The sequence below is a fragment of the Rhipicephalus microplus genome, chromosome 1, assembly GCF_043290135.1.
Source record: "Rhipicephalus microplus isolate Deutch F79 chromosome 1, USDA_Rmic, whole genome shotgun sequence".
NCBI lineage: Eukaryota > Metazoa > Arthropoda > Arachnida > Ixodida > Ixodidae > Rhipicephalus > Rhipicephalus microplus.
In genome coordinates, this window is record NC_134700.1 from 239,017,573 (window position 1) to 239,036,005 (window position 18,433).

The following is an 18,433-nucleotide window of genomic DNA, read 5'->3' on the forward strand; positions in this document are numbered from 1 at the left end:
CTTATAAAATGTTAATTTCCGATAATTTATCTCCAAATTCCTTATAATTATATGATTGATGTTTGCTTCACCCTCTATCGCCACTTGTTCATCAGGTATTCGTATGTCAAATTATCACATTTGCTTGTCAGCAATAGCTCTTCGCCGTCCACATGTTTGCCAGTATTACGTTTGGAGCGAGAAGATGCTAGTTGAAGGTTTCAGTGCCAAATATCTCGTAGAAGTTTACTCATAAAAAAGATAAACCTTGTAGTCCCGCGAAATCATCGTGCTAGCAGGCGAGTACTTACGGTGCATATTGACCACGATGGTGGTGGCCACAGGCTGCGTAATGTTGCTGTTGGTTGCGCGGCAGGTCAGCCGCGCCTGGTAGTCGGCGCGCGTAAGCCTCAGTCGGAACAGCGTGGCGCGTGGATGTCCACCCGCAGTGCGGCTCAGTGCTTGCTGCAGAAGCTCCGAGCCCCGCCACCAAGTCACCACGGGCTCTGGTTGACCTACAAACAACGTGCGAAAAACATAGAATGATTTATAGCCTTTAGGCGAAGTGATTACGCCTGGCTGTAATATTTTCTGAAATTGTATTGTCTTTATCATGCCCAAGGGTTTCTTGCATTAACGTTAATCTGTCTCTTGTTTAAAACCTTACGGCAGCTTTGATTAATTGTCACTAAAACTTGAACTGGTCTGTACAAAATATACAGCTATAGAAAACTAGGCAATAGTTAAGAAATGGTTCCTGACAAAAATTTTAGCCTTTTTCTCGTACCTAAACAAACCCTCAGCATATACAACGCGCAGCAGCCCGCTTTCAGTAGTATCATATGTCTTGAAAATAAAGAGCTTCAATGTATAGGGCTAACATGAGCCTTACAGCCACTGTTTTTCTTCATTGGTGATGATATCAATGGACACGAAGTATTTTTCGTGCATCACTCGAAAAGGGTCAGTGGCAATGAAATTAAAGTAGACAAAAAATCTTTGAGGCGTTTCAGTCTTTGATTGTGCGCGCCATTCAAATTACGTATTAGATATAAATTTTTGCGTTACCGTAAGTAATTTCCTTAATCAAACCGCAATGACTTGGGTACTCTACATAGCCGTAATTTGAGGAATGAGGAATTTAGACTTTCATGCGTGCAAAAAAAATGCTTGAAAGCCGTAATTCAGATCAGGGTACAGAGCAAATGTTTGTGGCGCTAAAGTAGTAAAGAAAGCTCACAAAACCAAGAGATAATCGATGCTGAAACTATACATATCCTAAGTTGCTGCTTGCTTCAATAACGTTGCTCACGCAAAAGCATAGCTTGGTCCCCCGCACTTTCCCCAGCGAATGGCAGGATAATCACAATGTTTCAAAACACTTGGGGTAGATCCGATATTGACAATCCGCTACGCAAGCTTCGCCGAAGAAATAAGCTTGGGTCATTTACAATCCAGCTCATGCCAGCAGCTGCATACCACGCTGCTCAGATGTTCAGAAAGTTTAAAGGCAGCGCAGATGCTGAGAAAGTTATTGGGTTCATGACTGTCACCTGCAAGCCCTAATAATACTGAATAGACATGGAGGGAAGGAAGCGGGGGCAATGGGTCAGGAGCATAAGCGCCGTAGCACGTGACCGTTAGGCATAGGGAAAGGCCTCAAATTTGTGGTAGAGCCCTGTCTTCATATCACTGCCTATACATTTATCTGTTTCTTTTTTCTAGTGCACCATGGGTTGTCTGTTTTCTTCGAGAACTGCACAGGCTCACCTAAATTGAGTCCCTACGCTACAGATCACAGTGGCGAGACAAGTCTCTGGCCCATCTGGACGCGCAGTGGCCGAGCGATGGCAAATAGGGTGAACGAAAATAACAGGGTTGCTTCACCCGAGTGCAGTAGCCTTTGTGTACGTGTCTGTATACCCCATTGCTTACGGCACAAAAGAGACGGTATTCTCGAAAGTGAGCGTGCGCGTTTCTCTTTTCACAGTCTTTCATACCAGCAAACAACGAAGACCAATGCGACCAGACTCTCGCGTTTTTCTACGGACGCCGCCGTCAACGCCAGATATTGTATGCTTCAAAACAATGCCTTTCCACACAGTTATTTCTATATACGCCGCTTGAAGACTCCACAGTAGCAGCTGCTTGGAGACATCGTGAGGTTCTTCTTCTGCAGACCACAACTCTTCATTTCGCCCTGTGGGAGGTCTCCCGAAGCCGTCGCTTGTTTCGTTTCCGGTGGTTGAAAGAGGAGAATGCATTCCCGTCTATATTCTTCCACTGTGTACACTGACACTGATGGTTCGGTGCAGTCGTTCCGTTTTCTCATTCAGACGCGATATGTGAACTCATGTTTGATGTCTCGGGTAGCCGAGTACGAGAATATGTGAAGAAGTAGCCTCACGAGAACTAAGGCGTTTCCTTTGACTGCTTTATCCACAGGAAGAAAAATAAACAGCTATGGAACAAAACAGGAACAAAAAACAACAGCTATGCGGTGATTCCCTGGGTGATTTAGGTGCTCTCTCGTGCAGATTGTTTTGGAAATAACGTATATCACAGTGTTTGTCAGGACGGAGATCGTGAGCACGTGTTGTTTACTTTTGTTTCACTCCCTCTCGTCGAAGTGGACTCCTTTTGCATACTTTATAACGTTTCTCGAGATATATGAACCCTTCGCTCCTGTTGAAGATTGCAGTCGTCATATGATTTCGTATTCAAAAAGACCGAAGCGACTATACTCGTCATTAACAAAAACTGGTCCCACATGAAATAACTAACTATATATGCATGGCATAGTTGCGTTTTTTGGCGCTAAATAGCCACACTTGACTATGGTGTGCCCTTTATCTCCCGGGTGTCGTTTTATTGCCATCTTTTTTTTTGTATAGCCTTGCGTTGAAGCATATTCAAGTTAAAATTTTTGATGACGTAATTGGAGAAACAAAGGAACCCCATCAAATTTAACTAAGAAAAAAAGCTGGACAAATAGAGGAGGAAAAGATCTGGTAAATTTGGTGCAATCTTCTGTTTTTCAGAGGAGCGAAAGTGTTATGATACTTAATCAGTGAAGGGTATATTTATTTGCAAAAACTGCAGTTTCACTGAGAAGCATGATATGGGGGTCGCTGATAAGTTTCCTTCAAAACGCCAATAGGCATTGAATGATCAACTACTTCTGTGAAAGCTCGTCTCACCTTCGTGTTATACAGTTGCTATGACGGAGACAAAAGCAAACCACTTCCAGCTATTTTACTCTGTGAAGATAAACGATTAGCGAAGGTGTTTAGCACGTGACATTGATGTGTCATATTGAAGCATAGGCGATCACACAGTCTGCAAATAAATCTGAAATATATATTCATTAACTCCCTCTTGAGCTCCCTTAGAGGCTACTTTAAAGTTATTCATTTAAAAAAACATTGTAGCTGAACTATTTTCCCACATTCTGAGTTTAGCGACCTGCATCGTCTTATCTGTCTTGACGCTTGCACTTGAAGTTTTGTGCACAATCTTAGTTCGTGTTTGGCGCCCATGCGTTCCATCCTTCATTTCAGTAAACCGGTTTTCAGTGATGAGGTTTGCTCGAATTTGGTGACACTTACTGAAGCCAAATTTTTGCTTCTTGTGCAAGTGCGACGTGTACTTTAGAGACTAAACTTTCTTATTGCTATATACCGACGAGGAATTCTGAATGACAGAATCACTGAATGAAAAAAAAACTTACCATCGTAGACGTCGCAGGTTAGAGTGAGGTCTTCCCCTTCCAGGTAAGGCCGCGTGACATTGTCAATCTTCGTGCCATTCTCGTCCATAATCACGGGGTGCTTTGGAGGTACTGGTAAAAAGAAAAAAATATTACAATGAAAAGATTATTTTTAACTTGGGTCAAACGGGGCTTCGTCTCTTTCTATTTACAGTGAGATGAATCACAGTGATATGGGCAATCAAACCAGTATGTTATTTACAGTGACATGAGTCACAGTGATATGGGTAATCAAACCAGTATGTTTTTGTATGTTCTGTTCGTAGTCGTGTAAACGTTCTGTTTGTTAAACTTGTCTTTTCGTATGCACTTATATTTCGTTTATATACTATGTAGTGTAAACATATTGCTCATGTTCAAATGCTAAGTTGATGTTACTCTTGTACTACCGATTTATTACCATGATGAGCAATCATGCCATCTATACAGCGTGCCCACCTGCTATGGCCTCAGTAGAGACTGGCAGTATTGCATATAAATAAATAAAGAAGTAAATAAATTTAAAGCACTGAACCCTTAAAGTGTTATGAAATGTTCGTTCATCAGAAGTCCATATAAAAAATCTCATCGAAACACCTTAAGACTTCAGAGCGATATTTTGTTCGGATGAAAGAATGCATAACATCACCAACTGTCTCAAGCAGAACTACGACAGTTCCAGAGAAAGGAGAAAAGTCATGCCGTGCCTTTATATCGAAGTGCGACAAACCATGAAAAACCTTAGATGCCTAATTTGACACGAAAAGTGCACGTCGGCGTCGGCAATGTCAACACGAGTGACGTCAACAGTTGATGAAGTCACCATAGGACGCCATCATGACGGCATAGCTTGCCTTAATTTGGAACGTCTCACGACGCCAACTACAGGGGCGTCACATGATGGCGTCAAGAACTGACTTCGTCGGCAGGTTGAAGCCACACGAAGCGCAGTCATTTTTCGAGAAAGGGAAGGGGTAGGAGGAAGAAATCAACACAATTTGCGGAGGAGAAACAACACAGAAAATGAACATGTTTCACACTTTATAGTCGTCTCGCGAAAATTCATAAGAGAGGATGTTGCCTTTAGTGGTGCTAATCACTGTCATTATGATACTCTTTCATAGAAGAGCCGTGATATCTCTGGGAAATGATCTGATTCTAGCTATACTAATGGCGACCACCATGGGGACTCTGCACTTGTCGCACTTGGCTGCTGATGTGGAAGACATGGGAGATCGATCTCGGCGTCGTAATGCGATGGATTCAAAATGCTAAAGGCCTGTGCACTATACAATGTGAAAGCAGATTCAGAAACTCCAATAAGTGCAAATTACACGCAGCCCTCCATTGAGGCGTCTTCCATAGCTTGAGTCGCTTTGTGCTTTTAAATGCCATAAATCACGAAACCTGACTATACTAACGTCGGTGTATAGGCATTTGTTTCATAGTTTCGTTATCGCAATACTGCTTACAGCATTTAATGGCATTCCCCAAAAGCAGCAAGGGGTATAATCGGAGGCACCAGCATTCTTCAATATCTTGCCACCATACAAAAGAAAACATTTAACCAGATAGATAATATTTCATTCTGGGCCCCGCCGTGGTAGTCTAGTGGCTAATGTACTCGGCTTCTGACCCGCAGGTCTTGGGATCGAATCTCGGCTGTGACAGCTGCATTTCCGATAAAGGTGGAAATGTTGTAGGCCCGTGTGCTCAGATCTGGGTGCACGTTAAAGAACCTCAGGTGGTCGAAATTCCCACAGCCCTCCACTACGGCGTCTCTCATAATCATATGGTGTTTATGGGAAGTTAAACCCCACATATCAATCAATATTTTATTCTGGTTTGTTTTTGTCTCTTTCTTTTTCTTGATGCATAAATGCGGGAATAAATGACAGTTCCTTTTCCTCCTCGCTGAGACAATAATCTTTGTTTTCTTTGCTGATATATGTTATGGGCTGATGTATGAAACATCCTGTAATAATTACGTTTACTTTAGTATTGAGTATGTCGTGACATGTCACCAAATTGTTGGGAGATAAAGTTGTACTTTCATGATTTTGCTAATTCCCACGATAACCACTATACAATGACTATACAAAAACACTGCTTAATAGACAACTTTCTTTTTCTGAAAGTAAAAAATAATAATCAATTTATCCAAATACTTTGGGCTGTCTACCCCTAGCTTTGTATTATTATTTGTGGCCACGTTGAGGGATTTAAGAAGGAGAAGCTCACACAAAAGCTTCCCAGAATAAAACCTTGTCAGGGACGAAGACACGGTGAGGCACAATAGAATTCGCTGGAAACGTAATATATAAAGGCCGATGGGTATAAACACATTTCATTTTCTACTCCGTGCTGTTCACTCGAGCAGTCTTGCAGTTACCAATTTTGTACCTTTCAAAACCATGAACCCTCTTACCCAAACACAAGCTTTCTCCTGCACACAAATATTTCATTTTGAACCTACACGGCGTGGTTTCATTTAGAACGCTGCTGCAGATTTACTCGGGCGACAAATTTTCCCGTATTATCAGTGCCAAGTCTGCCCTTCTCGAGGCTTATTTAATGAGTCCTCAGTGCTGCTTGTCGCGAGAAGGAGGGGGAAAAGAGTAAGAGTTACTGGATCGGAGGATTAGTTGCGTCTTACTGGTCTATATGAACTTGATCACCTGGACTTCATCAACTTTATAAACTTGGTTACTTATTTCCGTCGAAACAAGAAAGGAGTGATCAAATTGAACGTACTAAGAACGGGAAGAAATAAACAGATAATGTGAGTCGTGCTCAAGAATGAAGACTTTCTTCACACCCTGGAGAATGAGAGAACAAGAGTGTTGCGCTTGTATTTCTCTCGTTTTCTATTATGAGGCAGAATGACGCGAACTGATTCCACGCGAATGTGGTTGCTGTGCACTATCTAGCAATAGACACCGTTAGTTTTCTGTAAAACATCCGGTGGGTCAAAATTTTAGCGTAGAACACCGTAGGCACGCTGATTCTACGAAGCACAGCAACATTTCCTTTCTTTTCTTTTCTCTAGAAAACGATACAAATGGCTCTCATGTGCTTTTTAAAGAACCCCTGGTAATCAAAATTTCCAGAGCCGTCCACTATGGCGTCTCTCATAATCATATCATGGTTTTGGGACATTAAACCCCACATATCAATCATCCCATCTCTTTTTGTGAATCACCCAGCTATCTTTAATGACGGCTTCCAGTACCTCCACGTGTGTCTGTATATTCTTAATGATGCCGTATACCGCATTAGACTGCTGCTCAGCGCTGTGACGTTGTGTGTGTCTCATTCTTCACTCTTCTTTCAATCTCTCCCATCCATTGCACCTGTGCAAGATGGCATACCGGTTATGCAAAATGGCTTTTCCTAGCCTTGCAAGAACAGCTAACGCTCTGAATTAATATTTTGCTTCTGGCAGAAGATTAAGTCCAGGTTATTCTTTACATTCAACGAACATCTTTCAGAGCATGTTCACCAGGGTGGTGTAATGATCCCGCTCCTCGATTGTTAACAGGAAGGTCATGGGTCCGATCCGAGCTGTGGTGGTTGGATTTAAATGGAAACAAAATGCTGAACAAAACAACTGCGCAATCTCTGCGCACGTTGAGTACCTTTGAATGGTCCAAATTTTCGGTGCCGTTCAGCTTGGCATGCTTCATATTCATATCGTAGTTTTGGCACGCAAAAACTTAAATATTATCAATTATATTGAGGTAGTAGATTGGAAGACTACCGTGTATCAAGTTTGTCCGATTAGAAAAACTGGAGTTCTTTCAGAGTATAATGTAGGAATGATGACAACACCAGAAAACCACAAGCATCATCACAGAAAAAAACACCACGAGATTGACACTCGACCATCAACATCTTTCCTTGTCCTCTGGCTATCACCGATCTTCCGCCTGTCTGTTAGGTTCACCCAATAAACCTCATTACATTTGGTTGATCGTGCTGGGTAACCACATTACCTACGCCCTAGAACTCCGATCTCACATCCTGCCGTCGACCATGGAAGTGCCATCGACCATGACACTGAAAGACTTTGTGCAAGAGGAAGTGGCTAGGCAACTTTCTCTACTGCCTTTTGCTCAACGCCAGGAGCCCTCGCAGCAACAGCCGCTGCGACACCCACCACCACCACTGGCTCCCATGATCCAACATGTGGTCCAGGAGCAGATTTCCGAGGCTATGCCGGCGCCTTTGCAGCAGCCACCCGTCACCGCACCTCTTACTTACGCTGAGGCACTAAAGCGGCAGCAGCTACACCAGCCCCCGCCTTTCCAGGGACTGCCACATACCTCCGCCCCGACTCAACCGTCCACCGCCTGGGCTTCTCCCATTGCTACCACAGCCTCAACTCACCCGTCCGCCATATGGGCTGCTCCCTTCGCCGCAAATGCCTGGACAACGCGTGATAACCGGCCCATCTGTTTTGCGTGCGGTCAAGCCCTCGAACATAGCCGTCGAATATTGTCGAAATGCTCAAGTTTTCAAACATTGCCATCGAATATTGTCGAAGCTTTTGTAGAAGGTACTCGTGCATATGCTCTAGATGATACCACTGCGGCCGTTTCCGTGATAGAAGCCAAACTATGCCGCAAGTTCTGAAAAGTGACTACCCCGCTGGATGATATCCTTGCAAACAGTGAATGGGGACCCTATTCGGCCTGTAGCGGCCTGTACTGTCCAACTGATCATCGCAAAGGACCACTACACTGTTGAAATTATTGTCATTTCAACATGCTCGCATGACATCATACTTAGACGGGATTTTTTATCGCGTAACCACGCCGGTAATGATTGTGCAAGATCTGAACTTGAACTCTTCCCGTTTTACGACCAACCAACCGACCCCATTCAGCCCACCGTACACAAACTCGTCGTCAAAAAATGTGCTGAAATTCCTCCGACAGCAGCTGTGTTGCTCCCCGAGTTTGGTGCCGTCATTAGGGACGAAGCTGTATTATTTGAGCCATCAAGCCTCTTTCTTAGTCGAAAACCACTTCTCCTGCCTTATTCAAGCCTCTACATATCTGAAGGAAACAGTGCTCTCTGCCTCATCAGTCGCCTTTCGTATCCCGTCGAACTGTTTCAAGGTGAATCTCTTGGACACGTGCATGCCACTGACGAAGAACAAATGTTTACCATGCCACCAGATTGTGCCCATGGCTACGACGCCATCAGTGTACTTAACCCTTTCAATGTATCACCTTCCGAGCTTTTCAATTCATCGATCGCCAATGAACTATCGCCATCTGAACGCTATGGGCTTCTCCAGCTGTTCTATACCAGTTCCGTGAATCCTTTGGCGTTTCTCAACCTATACCCTTAGCCGAACTCCCACTTTTATTCACTACATTGACTCAGGTTCCAACGCGCCAATACGACAGCGACCATACCATGTTTCTGCCGCCGAACGTCAGATTATCACCGAACAGGTTGACGATATGCTCAAGCGCGACGTTATCCGACCTTCCCAAAGTCCATGGGCATCACTTGTCGTTCATGTTAAGAAGGATGGCTCAATTCACTTCTACGTGGATTACAGGCGCTTAAATAAGATCACTCGCAAAAACGTGTACCCTTTGCCCAGGATTGATGACGCCCTCGATTGCTTACAAGGTGCTGAGTTTTTTTCGTCGTTAAATTTGCGTTCCGGGTATTTGCATGTGCTCTTAGCAGATGCCGGTTGTCCAAAAACAGCCTTCGTGACACAAGACAGACTATATGAGTTCGTATTTATGCCATTTGGAATGCGCCGGCCACATTCAAGCGCATGATGGATTCGGTTCAGCGGGGTTTGAATTGAAACATATGCCTCTGCTACCTCGACAATATCGTCGTTGGAATGATGAAAACACCAGGGGACCACAAGCATCATCACAGAGAAAGGCACCACGACATCGGCGCTTGAGCACCATCATCTTTCCTCGTCCTGTGGCTATCTGCGATCTTCCGCCTGTCCGTTAGGTTCGCCCAATAAACCTCCTCGCAATAGTATTAAAGCTTCTTCTAACTTGACATGGATTGGTAGTGGCATCAATGAATGAATGAATGAATGAATGAATGAATGAATGAATGAATGAATAAACTTTATTTAAAGTCCGGCAGTTTTCACTCGGCGAGATGGGTGAAGAGGGGGTTAGCCCCTGCCCCTTCCCACTCTGTAAATTATGGTGGCAGTGCCTCAGGTGACCGCTCGAAGTCCTTGGACCCGGGCGGCATCTTCAGCTTGCCGAACGGCCCAAATATGGTCGGCCAGCTTGTCGCTTGTGAGTGCCGCGTCTCAGCGGAAGCGCAGCTGACACCGCCAATCGGCAACAGTGACCGCAGCCGCGGCGGAGGCCGGCCCCCTCCCTCGCGCGGTGGTAGCAGCAGCAATGGGCCTCGGATTTTGTCTCTGCCTAACATGTGTCGCGAAGGCAGCGACAGCAGTGACGTCAACAAAACATTTTTTTAAAAGACGATAGTCTTTCTTGGGGACCTTCGACACAAAAATTTTGGTCTGTCTGTCTGTCTGTCTGTCTGTCTGTCTGTCTGTCTGTCTGTCTGTCTGTACATTTGTCTGTTTATCCACTCTCAACGGCACCAGGTACTTAAAATGGCGGACCCCATCTGCAGCGCCCACCAATGTTGCTCAAGATTTAGCGTTAATACTTGTGCAATTGTCGATTACTAAGAAATTATTGCGCATGCATGGGACACCATAACAACTCGTATATATTTTGCATGTGCGTATTTTACTAGAAAAGGCATACATATTGTGATGTAACAGTAAAGGCAACCTTTATTAGGCCCGGAAGACACGATGAAGCGACCACGCCCAAGGCACAGAACTCAGACAAGCCAAGTCCCCACAGCAGAAGAAGATGACGACCACTCATGATGATGAATATGTGTAAAGATAGATGATGTGCTTAATGAATGCCTACAATATGTAATTTTAAGGACCGTAGCGCTCATCACGCTGCGCTGACTATGCAACGCTTGCACGAAAAGGCGAGTGTTTCCAACGCTTTGCTAAGACGAGATGGCGGTGGCACGTACCCGTCACTTTGCGTTCTACACCTTATCACCTCTGAGACGGGCGCGCACACCCATCTCAGAGCAACGCGCTTTGTTTTCCAAGAAAACTGTCAGATGGCGCTCATATCTCACGTGTGACGTGACTTTAGGTAATCGTTCGCCTCCGCTGCACGCTCGAGGCACTCTAATGCAGCGCCTCCAAAGTACCATTCACCAATTTTCTTGCGCACAACATCAAATAAATCGTTCACTTTCTCCACACGCAAGACTATCGTCTTTCGACGACATTTCCAGCATAACATGCAGATACGGGGCCAATTTTTTGTGAGAGAATGGCTATAGTACAAGACAACGTTTTTATCTTGAGTGTATCGGCTACATTAATTTAATTCTTCGCTTTCTTTTCGTTCACTATTCTACTTTTTTCCCTTCCCAGGACAAAGTAACCAACCGGTGATTTAATCCACTCAACTTTGCTCTCGCTATTGTGCTAACTCACTGGCTTTTACCTCAATCGCACAATAATGGTTAATAGTAGCCTGATCTGCCTGTGAAAGAGGAGTAATTATGACCTAATGTCTTGCAGGGTTCCCGTTCAGACAGAACGAAGGTTCACCCCAGTGCCTCCCTCCCTTTTAAGTCAATGTATGAGGGAGATTTTGCGCCTCTGTCTTAGGTGGATTGGAGGACGCTCTGCCCCCTAGTCAATGTAGGAAGCAAATTTTGCGCCCCCTTCTCGGGTGACTAGAAAGGGTGGCCGTCCCCTCTGCCTCTCTCTCGTGCGCATGCTAATGCTAATCTTTCATATACGTGTTTCCATCATGAGTGATGTTCTCAATTAGCAAAGTGCAGTTATGACTGCTTTAGCACGTGTCTCATGTAACTCCTCTTAAAATATTGAGGGACAAGATACTCCTTAATTAGGAGGACATCAAAACGTGCCTTCTCGAAGCTGCAAAATATTTTCCCTGTTTTTATTGAAGTAAATTCGCACTTGTGAAGCTTGATAAGAACAAGTGCTGGCACGAAAAAAATACATGCTAGCACAAAAAAAAATTAAATACTTAACAAGTGAGCCGTAGGCTCGACGACGAAAAGCACGTCTTTGCCTAATTGGACGCTCCACACAAGCGTGCAAACACACTTTCAGTTGCCAGAGTGGCCCCCTCAAACCCCAAAAGCTATTTTGAAACATGGGAGGTGCGAGCACACGGAGCGGAAGGCCAGTGTTTCTTCATCAGTCATGTAGATGCCTCGAAGGAGATTTCAACTTTATTATCGGCGATTTTATTTCTTCGAAGATATAATGCAGACCCCAGCTACACGCATCATCTAAACCACCCAGTGTTTCATGCGTCCTCCAATGCTCTGCGCGCTTTCTTGAGTATTCGGAAAACTTCTTTTGTTTAGAATAGTCAGGGCGACTTCATTAGATTATGTGTTTTTAAACATCTTGTCCTAACACTGTGTCTGACGAGTATTTGATTAGTGCGAATATGTTTCTAGAAATTAAAGGAAGTGATGCGCAGACATTCATCATCAACCTCTCAAACTATTGTTCTCTGATTTGGCAATGAACTCTTTTGCGAACGTGGTCGTCTTTGCGATCGCGCTTTCATCATGCATCTTCATAAAAACAGCTCCACAGCATTACAGCTCATGCCCTACAGTAGTGATGTATACAAAACTAAGTTACCTTGCCTTTTCAGCGATTTTAAACTTCCTTAAATGATGGTTAAAGCAAAAATAAATATTTGCACAGGTTGCCTTTATTAAACCTTCCCCCCTCTTCCTCATTCTCTCACTCGCTGAAGGATTCCCCTGCTTTTAGTATAGCCCGGGCTTTAATTTACAGAAACACGCGTACTTCTTCTCCGTGACTGTATAGGAGCGATCATCCTTCTATGCTACTGCTACTTAGACGTTCTCGTAAGGCCGCGCTTGTTCAGTTTTTTACGGCCCATTGCACTTCGTTTGGCTTGATCATCGTAAGCTTGGTGGCTGTGGCTCGACCCTTTTAATTCAGCTTTTTTTTTTAGGTTTCCTGTCTCTGTACACTTACCCCATGTAGTGAGTAGAGAGGGAGTTTGACTTTCAAGCGACATTTAAAAGTTCCTACTTTTTACTCCACTTTTCGAAGCCGGAAACTTTTAGATTCCAATCGATCCAGTCAGCGCTGGCAATTTGCCACGCGCAAGCAGCACTTGTTTCTTCAGAAAGGTAGGGGTAAAAGAATAATTCTTGCTTAGTAATGTAAGGAGAAAGAGAGACACCGTAATAATATTTTTGAATCGACTGAAGCCCATTTGGCTGTTTGTTAGTTTTATAATGATGATAATGCGGGGGCGCTAGAACCGCTTGTTAGAAAACGCGGATCAGAAACTTTTAGCACTAGTATTTAATTGAACATGCCCACATACGACCCCCTCCCTCCACAGTGCAGGGTAGCCAACCGGTAGTCCTTGTCGTTAATCTCCCTGCCTTCTCTATTTCTGTTTGCTTCCTCCTTTCCCATATGCGCCTAAAACAAGTAAGCATTACAGGTCACCAAAGTTACATAGACCACAAACTAGACACCAAAGGGGCAGCCGTCAGCCTAAATAGTAAAAAAAAAACGCCCGTGTACTCACGATAATTAATTAGATAATTAATTAGAAGCTGTGTTTTCTCTAAATTTGGTCAAGCCTGCGCGACGTGACCATGAGTTCGTAGCATATTTATTGTTTTGTTAGTGCCTGTGGCATAGTAGTAAAATCCTATTTTTTTGTGCATACTAAAATTCAACTATGTGATTTTAATGTTCACAGCTTTCAATTCATTACAATTTCGCGAAAGCAAATGAGCAGAATTGAGCACTTAAAGAAAAGCAAGTAATTATATATTAGGCCCATGAAATGCTGGCACAAAGCTGTTACGCAGCCTTGGAGACGCCTTTTCTTATGTTAGCGCCCTCAGATAAAGAACCTGAACGTCCATTTTTTTCCGAAACAGACAAAGCTATAAAAAACAAGAGAATATGTTTCTAGATTTGAAACGACGCGCTTACACATGATTTTTCGACTGAACATCACGTAACCTACCGGCTAAATCAATGATTCCACTAGAGTTTGTGTGGACGTGGACGTCTGTTATTACGGTGGTACAGACAAACCTACGGTGCTACTACTACTTTACAGACTGCGCTACAGACTGACCTAAAAGCGTTGCTGCCTTATGCAAGTCTGTACCGTCTGTCTGAAAGTAAAAATCATGGTAAATATGCCATTATTGTGCCTTTTCTTCAAGTACTAAAACTCTGGAAGTCAGAAGCACTGCAGGCTCGAAAGGTTGCAGTTATCGCCTATTTAGGCTATCCCACACTCCACTACTTTGGTATAACTGAATTGACTATAGGCTATCCCAGCCCCCCCCCCCCCCCCCACCCTATTTAGGTATAACTGAATGGAGAGTGGGATACCTGGACTATGGAACCGGAATAGTAAAGGCCCGTGTACTATGTAATACAAGTGCACATTAGAAAACACCAGATGGTTGAAATTTTCAGAGCCTTCCCCAACAGCGTCTCTCATAATACTGTAGTGGTAGAGGACGTAAATTCTCGGATATTATTATTGTTCTGGCGTAGCTGGAAATGGCATATTCTATATCAATGTCACCATAAAATAACACCTACAATAAGCGAAAGGCAACGTTCTACATTTTGCCATAGAATGAAGAATTTGAACAGTTAGTGCAAGCACAAAAATACAAAGCAAACAAATTGACAGAGTCTTTTGGGTTTTTACATTAGTTTGAAAATTTAACGGAAAATAGGAACAAAATTTATCACACTGTAATGACAAATTTTACTAAAAACACTTCGTACCATGACCTAGAGGATGAGAAATATAAACACATATAATTAATCACCTTCGCAAGCATATGCCCGTCTCTGATTGTTTACGTACTGTTGCGCCCATATTACATCGGTGTTCTGAGGCTGCGACAAATATGCGTTGCTGTATTAGATGGCTTACAGTGACGCGTGTGATCACCTTGGCAGTGAGGAGACCATTGCGCACGTCTGTTGTTAATGTCCCCATTAAAACTCCCAAAGACAGCAGATTTCGGCAACGTTAGCCCAGCTTGATTACCGGCTGTTTTCGGAGCAATGAATTTTGTAGTGCCGGAACATCCGACTTTTCAATCAAAAAGCGACGAAGACGCTGCTGATGTTTTTGCTGTCAACCGGACTCGCAAAATGACTTTGACACTCCAGTGACTGCGTGTGTGTGTGTGTGCGTTGTCTTTTTTTAACTAATTCTTATTGTTTTCTTTTTCCCTCCTCACCTTTCCATAACATTTTCGTTTCCCGAGTGCAGGAAATTTTCCTCTGGTTAACCTCCCTGTAGTTCACTTGACCTTATTCTCTCTCTATCGTTAGCCTTAGCTTTAGGTACGAATCGTCTTAGGGGCTAGGCTTGTCTTTTCCTGTCGTCCCGGTGGGCCATGTACTTATGGTCCATCGTCAAAATGCGTAAGCACCACAATGAGTGAATCCAACCACACACTAATGTTCCACTAAAAGTGAAGAAGCCAGCAGATACCCCGACAGGTAGGCAATGACGTTAGAGGAGCAGAAACACTCTGCCTTACGTGTCATAGGAAACTGAAACCAGGCATTTGGGGAACAAAAAGAACAAGTAGAAGAGACACTTTTTGGTAAGCCGCATTGTGACGCAGCCTTCCGGGCACGTTAGTGGTGCCGACAACACTCCTTCCTGAATGCCTGGCTTCAGGCTTGATACTACTAGGGCCGCATCAAAGATATCTCTATCCAAACACTTCATTCTTGAACCCTCCCAAACTTTCACGTTAGCGCCCTCCGCGTTCGTCCACCCTCCGTACACATGCTTCGCCCCTCCACAGTTTCGCCGTCTTCTTCACACGAAGAACACGTGTGCTTATTTCTCCGGCTTGGAATGCAATAACTAAGAAGGGCGAGAGAACAAGTACAGATAAAGTAAAGACAGGAATAGAGAGAGAGAGAGAGAATAAAATATATGTAAGGCTAGAGAAAGTGAGAATGTCTTGGCGAAAACACTTTCTTTGCGAGAGGAAGCAAAGTGATGTACAGTATAGCATGGGATGGAAGAGGGAAAGGTGAGAGGTAAAAGCGAAACCAAGACTAACTATAACTGCGCGCCCGCTTTGCTGTAAACCAGGCAGGATTGAGTGGCTTAGTGCACGGTGAGTAAATGTTTTGTTTGCACCTTTTCTGTGGGCAGCGACTGGCAACGACTTCTGCTTTATGGGTCAGCGTCTGGTAACATATACCAAATGAGAGGATACGGAAGCTGTTCCATCATTGCTGTAAACAAAAAAAGAACGGGGGACACCGAGGCGCTGTCGTGGATTAGTTGATGAACCTAATAGAACAAGACACGGGATGACCGCTGCCAAGGGCAAGAATGGAGCCGGGGCTCCCTGCCGAGCAGCTGGTTCCATTTCGTGGCAAGGCTAATCCGGTGAGGAGCAGCCCGTCGCTTACACGCCGGCGGTCACGCGCGCCATTGTAATGAACCACTAATCCTGAACCGACCTCGTATCACTCTCATCTAGCTCCTCACACTTGCTCAGTTTCTCTAGATCTGTACCACATTGCATTAGTTCCACGGTGATGGTCAGTCTAGCAATCATTTCACGTAGTCTCTAACTGCGTCAATTATATGGTTCATTGAGTGGTAACTTTACCTCCATAACTTGTTTCTATACTTGCTTTTGCATGTGAAAGAAATTGTTATTTGACTCCTTTGCATGAGTACTGACATGCCACGCATATGACCCTCGTGAAAGAGACATCTGAACTGTTCTTGTATATATTTATATTTTGGTTGGAGAGTTGTCAGACCGAAAAGTGAGTCAGTGTGTTGCTTAAAAAAGCTATACGCTTCAAAAGTAAGGAGTAACAATGAAGAGTAACGCATGCCCTTATTTCTTTCACTTAGGATGTATGTCAGACGTTACGACCATGTTTAGAAATAATGCACATAAACTTGTGAATGACAGTTCGTTTTCCTAGCTATCAGGTTCAAGTTCTCTGACATTATTAAACCAAGTGGCTCATTGTAGCGCATGTTTTTGCGAAATAAATATGGCGTTTATTGAAGCGAAATAGAATTCTCCTTTTATTCATCGCATTTTGAATGGCGCATACCTTCCAGATAATACAAGGAAGACGGACTGATAAGAATAGGCTAGGTGGCCCATGGAAACGTGCCCGGATGAAAGTCGTCGAGACGTGCTCACTTTTTGGAGTGAGCCGACGTCACCTGTGCTTCCCAACCCATGTTCACCGAACAGGCGAGTAAAAGCACGCTTGACGAGGCTTCTGTGGTTGGGAATCATGGGACCCTCTGGAGGGCGCTGTCAGTCCTTGCATCAAGGGATTGAGCTCAGTGTACTTCATAACAGCCATCATCTGCAGCAGAGGCTTTGGCACCGTCGTGGCTGTCTTCTCCTCTGGAACGCGGGATACGTCTAGAGGATTGAATATTCATAAGCAGCTGAGGCAGCTTTCTTGACACATTGTGATACGACGCTGATGAAGAACATCAGTTGCTTCATTGCTTTTTTTTTCGGCATCGTCAACAAACTGGCATTAGGGGAAGTTACTGAACGCGCCGGTAATTAACCGCGAAGTGTCGCAGCTTGCTTGCTTCCTTGCGCCACCTGCAAGAAGCATCGAGAAACCGTAGGGAAGTTGTGCGATTCGCTATCCTGCTTTTCTTTATAACCGCCTTTTAGAGCGTCGCACAAGGTTCTACGTTACTAACGAACAAGCGAGGCGTTGCTGATGCAAGACTCTAGGCGCTAAGGGCAGGCGTTTATGAACGCGTGTTTTTGCCTTCGACATGTGCGACGGTCGGATCACCCGCGCTAGGCAGCCGCGCTTCCCGGTTCACTCTGACACGATGTATGGTTCAGAGCCTGCCTTTCGGCGCACCGGAGCAAACGAATTTACAAGGGTCGATAGCAGGTGATGTGACTTTGCCTGACATTATAGTGTTAATACAGGAAGTACGTAATCTGCAACATCGTCAACCGTGTCTCGTTTCTTGCATGCCTGCCAGAGCGAGGTAGCGGAGTAAATCATCCTTCAAAAGCAAGACGCCAGTTGTCTCATTTCAAACACTTAGATTACGAAGTACTAAGGCAGAATTTACTTACATATTTTGGGTCCTATTTCATCGACAAATTGGGCAGAATTTTCAAGGACGAATATGTTGTGTTTTAGTTCCAAGGTGCTGTTGTCGTAACTTCGTAGACACAATCTCATCTTATCGTTCACTGTTTTACATCCCCTTTCTTTGTCCCAAGCAAAATGTGGATTTGATTCGATGAGCATGCCTGTCTTTCCTCCATATTTTTCTCTATTCATATCTTCACTTCCAACGTGCCTATACAAATGGCCCATGTGCACTGTTATCGTATCTTCCAGCCTCACGCAAAATATGAAACGGGCTTTTTCTCGCTCACGCTTTGATCCGTTATTCATGCTTCCTCTTAGCACGCCTTTCGTGCGTGACACGGCCATACAACAAGCCAGAGGCCCTGGCATCTGCGAAAATATGCGTTATCGCCCCTACCAACCTTCAGGGGGCGCTTCATCCA

At 44.2% G+C, this 18,433-nt stretch overlaps 1 protein-coding gene across 2 annotated transcripts in view; it reads right to left on the minus strand.

The window, feature by feature from the left end:
• Positions 1–18,433, minus strand: part of LOC119166092 (synaptogenesis protein syg-2) — a 159,596-nt gene that overhangs the window by 37,505 nt on the left and 103,658 nt on the right. For both annotated transcript variants that reach the window (XM_075891688.1, XM_075891687.1), the window contains exons 3-4: positions 3,710–3,820; positions 291–494 (exon numbers count right to left, since the gene is read on the minus strand). In XM_075891688.1, the coding sequence (XP_075747803.1) occupies positions 291–494; positions 3,710–3,820 (315 nt within the window). The remainder of the gene's footprint in view (positions 1–290; positions 495–3,709; positions 3,821–18,433) is intronic.